The sequence below is a fragment of the Cariama cristata genome, unplaced genomic scaffold (genome assembly GCF_000690535.1).
Source record: "Cariama cristata isolate BGI_N322 unplaced genomic scaffold, ASM69053v1 scaffold3261, whole genome shotgun sequence".
In the NCBI taxonomy this organism is placed as follows: domain Eukaryota; kingdom Metazoa; phylum Chordata; class Aves; order Cariamiformes; family Cariamidae; genus Cariama; species Cariama cristata.
In genome coordinates this window covers 11,006-17,542 of record NW_009600828.1, presented here as the reverse complement: position 1 = coordinate 17,542, position 6,537 = coordinate 11,006, and the positions used below count along the sequence as shown (strand labels likewise).

At 53.8% G+C, this 6,537-nt stretch overlaps 1 protein-coding gene across 1 annotated transcript in view; it reads left to right on the top strand.

Annotated features, from left to right (window-relative positions):
- Positions 1-6,537, top strand: part of HELZ2 (helicase with zinc finger 2, transcriptional coactivator) — a 17,042-nt gene that overhangs the window by 6,282 nt on the left and 4,223 nt on the right. The window contains exons 7-11 of the mRNA XM_009710163.1: positions 334-3,847; positions 4,695-4,780; positions 5,175-5,306; positions 5,716-5,883; positions 6,135-6,276. Of these exons, the coding sequence (XP_009708465.1) occupies positions 334-3,847; positions 4,695-4,780; positions 5,175-5,306; positions 5,716-5,883; positions 6,135-6,276 (4,042 nt within the window). The remainder of the gene's footprint in view (positions 1-333; positions 3,848-4,694; positions 4,781-5,174; positions 5,307-5,715; positions 5,884-6,134; positions 6,277-6,537) is intronic.

The window sequence follows — 6,537 nt, the reverse complement described above, 5'->3', positions numbered from 1 at the left end:
GGCACCGAACACGCCGGGCTGCTCCGTGGGCGCTCACGGCCGCACCGGGCCAGTGCCCTGCCTTTCGCCCATCTCCACGCTGCCCTTCCCTCCCCGGTGCGTGGGTGGTGGTGGCCTCGTGGTGTCCATCCTGGTTCGTGCCTGGAGGCCCTCACGATCCCCAAGAGCTGCTTTATTCACATCGGGTGACTCCCGTGACTCAGCCAAGCAAGCTTACATCAGCCCACGGCCATGTAACGCAGCGTAGATGGGCAGAGCGCCAGGCAGCAGCCAGACAGGGTCTTCCCCGTTGGGTTCCCGTGGGTGACTTCTCCCTTGTCCCCTCCGGTGCAGGGCGAGAGTTCCGGGTCATCATCATCAGCACGGTCCACACCAGCGAGAGCCTGTGCGTCTCGGCCTCCCACCACCTCGAGTTCTTCAATGAAGGCAGAGTGCTCAACACCATCATGACCCGGGCTCAGTCGCTGGTTGTTGCGGTGGGGGATGCCGTGGCCTTGTGCTCCCACGGCCAGTGCAGCAAAGTGTGGAAACGCTTCATCCAGCAGTGCATCGAGAAGGGGAGCGTCTTCCCGGAGAACCTGACGATGGCCCAGATCAAACAGGCTGCCTGCGACAAGGAGAGCTGGAGCAGGAGGAGCCTGGAGGTGGATGAGGAGGACAGCGACACGGATTCCTGGAGCTCTGAGGCTGAAAGCGTGAATGCCGACGATCCCATCCTCCAGGAGCTCTTAGACGAGAGCAAGAAAGTGCTGGTGACGGTGTCTGAAGAAGGGCTGCTGAATGTGAAGTCTGAGGCTTCAAACCTTTGGGAAGAAAGGCAGGAATACGTCAGCTTCTCTTCTCAGATGATGCAGGAGTATCTGCACATGCACCCCAAAATGTACAAGAGATGCGAGCTGATCAAAGAAAGGTTCGACAAAGCTTCTGCCTTCACCCTCAACGACTCGCCTGCGATGACCATTCAGATCAAAGGCAGAGTTCACTGCGGGACAGCCTTCACCGGGGACGAGGTGCTGGTGGAAATCCTGCAGAGCAGCACGGCTGACAGCGGCAGCCACCGCCCGCAGGGAAAGGTGGTCGGCATCTTAAAGCGCGCAGAGAGAGAATGGACCTTCGTCTGCATGATGGACGAATTTGATCCCCGGGTGATGATACCCGTCGATCCCACTGTCACCAAAATATTTGTCCCAGGGCTGAAAGAGAAACCCAACGTCATTCCCATCCGCAGGTTTGTCAATGGGGAGTACAGAGTGGTCAGCTGCGAGAAGATCAGCCAGGAGATGAGGAGATGCCGGTTATTCTGCGTCCAGGTTATCTCCTGGCGGAAAGGGTTTTACTACCCTTTGGGGATAATAACGGAGATTCTGCATGCAGCATTGACTTTGGAAGAAGGCCTAAAGATCCTCAACCTGGAGTATGGTTTGGAGAAGAAATACCCAGCTGCTGTCATCAAGGAGTTAGGCAAATACCCCTCCAGCAGCAACCTAAACCTCACCAAGGAAAATCTGAAGGACTGTCGGAGTTACCTGACCTTCACTGTCGACCCCCAGGGTGCCAGGGATTTGGATGACGCTGTCAGCGTTAGGGATCTTGGGCGTCACTATGAGATTGGGATCCACATTGCAGACGTGGCTGGCATCATTCCCAAAGGCAGCGCTCTGGACCTGGAAGCAAAGAAGCGGGGTGTCACCTACTACGCTCCCGACCAGGAGCCCCTCTGCATGTTCCCACCCCACATTAGCCAAGACGTCTGCAGCCTCCTGCCCCAGAAAGATCGTCAGGTGATCTCCTTGTTTGTCACCATAGAAAAGGAGACCGATGAGATGTTAAAGGGAGTCTTCACCATCTCTGTGATCCGCTCGGACAGGCAGCTGTCCTATGAAGAGGCAGAGCTCTGCATTAAGGAACACTACGGGGGCGCGGCAGGGGCCCTTCGTTTCGATACCCTGGAGGACTGCCTAGCTGTGGCTTATCACTTCTCCAGGATCCATCGCAAGTTTCGGCTGCAGGACGACTGTTTCTATGACCGGCTGGATGAGGAAAGCTCCCCAGGTAACAGGGGATCCCATCAGATGATAGAGGAGTTAATGATCATGTTCAACAGTTTCGTGGCCGAGTTCCTCACCAACCAGGAGGACACCAGAAATGTCACTCCTCTCCGGTGTCAGTGCGAGCCAAGCCCTCAGCAGTTATCACTCATGAGAAACAAGTACAGCCACATCCTTCCTTTGTCCATCCATCTCTCACACCACCTGGGAGAGGTGCCTCCGGGCCAAAACGCCTCTAAAAATGTGGAGTTCAGTCTCCTGGCCCCCATCTGGGAGCACCTGCAGTCAGCCGCCGATGTCTGTGACTTCCACAAGATGCTAGACCTTATCGTTACTGATGACATCCACCCGAAGCTGGCCCCCGTGGCCCTGGAGTTCAGGAGACTGCTCAGCCGCTCCTATTTCAGTCGCTCCAACTCCACCGTCCAGTCGAAAGCGGGCCATTACTCCCTGCACATTGACTCGTACACCTGGGCTTCCTCTCCCATCCGCCGGTACGTCGATGTCGTGGTCCAGCGGCACCTTCATTCCGTGCTCCGCAAGAAACCCATCGTTTATTCTTCGGATGACATAGAGTTTCTCTGTCATGACTTCAACAGGAAGAATTCCCAGGCGATGACGTACAAGAAGAGGGTCCACTGCCTGCAAATGGCCACCCAGCTGAAGGACCAAGTCCTGCAGAAGGTCGCCTTCGTACTGGATGTCAAAGAGATGAGCAAGTCTTTTAAAGCCCTGTTTCCACTGAACAAAGAGAGCCTTCCGGAACCCCAGATAATTAAGTACAGGTCTCTTCAGCTGATAGAGCAGCCCGCGTTCATCCAGGAGTGGAGCAGCATCAGGCTGACGTGGAAGAGGAGGGTGTACTCTGTGGCGACGGGGACGGAGCACAGCCTGCGGAAAGGACCTCTCCGCAACCACAACGTCACCCTCTTCAGCATCCAGACTTGGCAAGAGATGCTCGTGGCCATCAGGAATGAGGAGTTTGAGACTGCCGCCTCCCTCCTTCGGAACAGCAAGCGGCTGAACCAGTGCTACATGGGCTGGATAAAGAAGAGCCCGTGCTTGCACTACACGGAGCTCTCCCTGGAGCTGAGCGCCGGCGACACGCTGCGGTTCCAGCTGACCACGGACGTCTGTCGGGGCTTCCTGGTGCCCTTCGTGCAGCTGTGGTGCGTGACGCCGGGTTTCGACATCTGCCTGCAGCACACGGAAAAGCCCATCGATTGCTTCTCTGCCTACGCCACCCTGCCATCCAGAGAGAAGTACAAGAACGCGGCGGAGTATAGCAAGATATGGATGCCGATGAGCGCCATGGAGTCTGCTGTGTGTGCGGTGGCTGAAAATGACTCGATTGTCCTCCACGATGTCGAAATAACCTGGGCAAAGCAAAGGACGAGCAAAGGACAGCTGCAAGGCAGTTTCACCCTAGACAAAAAATTTTTAGAGGAGTGCTCCATTGAAATGGACTTCAGCCACTGTTACTTGTGCATTCGCTTAGGTGGGCTGAAGCTTGCGAGCCTGCAAAGCGATGAGGAATGCCTTAGCCACGGCCTCCAGAATCTGACTTTTCTTAACAAGGCTGAGTCAGAAAGCAAACTTGTAATTGATCCAGATACCTACACCTGGGTGGCCCACGGGGTCACCGAAGAGTTTAGCGACAACGAGAAGTCAGACAGGACTGGGCAGCAGACTATGAACTTTTACATCCACTATATGTCTATGGAGAAAATCCCCGTGGAAATCTTACAGGCCTCTGCCAGGTTCACGGTGGAGCTCATACCAAAGATGCTGCCAGACATGTAAGTGTGCTTAGCGGTCGTGCTCCGGTTAACCTGTCCACGCAGAGCAACGCCTTCCCACGGGGCTCCTTTGCTGCACCCAGATGGGCTTTGCTCGCTGGCACGGCTGATCCCCTGAAAAATCTGTCTTTGCCCGGCTCCGGCTGGCCGTGCTGTTGGGCCGTTGATGTTTGGTGGGGGTGGCAGCATCCTCAGATCTGTTCTCCAGATGGCCTCTTGCTCTTCTGGTTGACCCTGAGAATGGGGAGACAGGGGAAGGTGCTGTGCCGAAATTTCCATGGGCGTTCGTTTCTTATGTTACTGGGTTGCTGCAATACGTGTCATAAAAAGCCGTGTGAAGGACTGGATCAGGGTTTGCTTAGCAGAAGTGCTCCCTGATTTCCCAATCATTCCCCTTCGTTGTTGCTGTGAAGCAAGACCTGCTCTTATTAAAGCAGAGCTGATGTCCAGTTTGCCCTTCTTTGTACGCAGCATGGACTGCTACGCGCCCACGACTGCTGTAGCTTTTTCAGGGCAGACTGTGTTTCCTTTTGTATTGTGAATTTTAGGAAAAAATTGGAAGCTAACCCAATAAAATGGGGTGGGCCACACTAAAATGGAATTGGGACAGAAGTTGTGCTCCTTGCTCTCAACATCTTTGCAAGCTCAGCTCTTCAGACAGTTGAGAAATGGCCCCAGATGCAAAAGAGCAGAATAAGCGTGGTTTTGGTTTAAGTTCTTTGTGGAAGGGTTTAATGCAACACTAAAGCAGAGAGAAAGAATAAACGAGACAGATGTACAAAGCTGTATTACAATTTCTGCTATTTTATACCACATTCTGTTCATTCTTATTTTCCCTGTCTGTCAGACGGAAAGAAAATGCAATTTGGAAGCTCAGGCATGCCTCTGAGCTTGCTAAAAGCATCGCCCTTGGCCATGAACCTCCTAATAAAGGTAGGTGCAAATATTCACATTTCCTACCTTGTAGCTACTTGCTTCTGACCAGGCAGGCGCCCCGACAGCTTCCGAGGGCCCTTGCCATAGGGGTTACGCTCCCAGACCAGGAGGTTCCCCTGCCAAGGGGAGGAGAGGAGCTGCTAGCCTGGCAGAGTGAAGGTAATATGGGATGTCCTGCTGGAGAGTGGCACGGGTGATGTTTTAATCCCCAGGACTCACAGAGAAGGCTCATGGGCAGAACATCTCGGCACGGGACAAGGTTTTACTTTTAGGTGGCCTCGTAAATGGGCCACGATTGCTTGGTACCTGCTGCATCCTCCCGTTGCATCGCTTGTGTGCTGTCTTTGGTAACCGTCTTTAAACTTGGTTTTCTTGGCTCTTTGCGTAACAGTGACGAAGTCCAAAATCCTGCAGCAAAAATCCTTTGATCTCCCTGGGAGCCGCAGGAGGCTCAACCAGAGCCAGGGCCAGGCTATTCTAAATGCTCTGAGAAAGTCCTTCACGCTCATCCAGGGCCCACCAGGTAAGGCTGGGGGGATGGCACAGGTACATGCCCACTTTGTTTTGAAGGGCAGGTTAGAGCTAATCTGTTGCTTTCATAGAACCATTTAGGTTGGAAAAGACCCCTGAGATCATCGAGTCCAACTGTCAACCTAACGCAACCAAGTCCACCACTAAACCATGTCCCTAAATGCCACGTCCACACCTCTTTTAAATGCCTCTTGGGATGGTGACTCAACCATTTCCCTGGGCAGCTTTTCCATGGGACCCTCGGTGAGACAGGAGAAGGTAGCGTGGGTTGGCATCACCCACAGCTGTTCAATGCAGTCTCCTCGGTTCTGGGCTTTATTTCACGGCTGATCATCCGGGTGCTGATCTAGAGCATGGGTGCCATGGTTAAAGTGTTCTCAGCAACCTCCTTGTTTTTCTAGGCACGGGGAAAACTGTTGTTGGAACTCACATTGTCTACTGGTTCCATAAGCTGAATGAGGAGAGTGTCAAGGAGGAGCAAACGCTACCATCTGAAGAAGAAACGCTCAAGGGGGAAAAGTACATCTTGTACTGTGGCCCATCCAACAAGTCTGTTGATGTTGTTGCTGGTAACTATCGGTTTTAAGCCCCTGAAGTGGCTGGTACTGGTGGGAAGGAGAACGTGTGGCCGTGAGCAGGAGGGGCGGAAAGCGGGGCTGGTCCTTAGGGAAGACCCCTCGCTGCAGGGCGAGGACAGGTGAAGGTGGGGTGGGGAGAAGAGGCGAGTGCACGGCAAACGCTGGGCACATCGCAGGCCATGAGCTTTCTCAGCATCGCCGGTGCCCGGTGCTGTCTGAGCAGACTCGTTCTCCTTCCCCAGAGATGCTGATGAAGATGGAGGGCCTGAAACCGCTGAGGGTCTATGGGGAGGCCATTGAGACGATGGAATACCCGTACCCGGGGAGCAACCGGCACCTCTATCGCAGAGCCTTGCGGGATGCAAAACCAAAGCGTGAGCTCAGGTAGGACCGCATGGCCCTGCAGGCTCTGGGAGTGCTGGGGAGGGATGTTTTCGGCACCGGTAAAGCTGAACAAGCAAGAGCAAATGCAGTTTCCCCTCCGCTACTGTGGAGCAGCGCTATTAACCTGCTTTGCAGTTAAGTTTTTCAAGTGAAGGTGTATAGTCTAATGTAGCACCTAGTCAGGAAACCCAGGCTGTTGAAAAGATCCTAGATGTTTTCATCTCTATTTGAACAGCCTTAAAGGTCTCTGACTTCATTCCT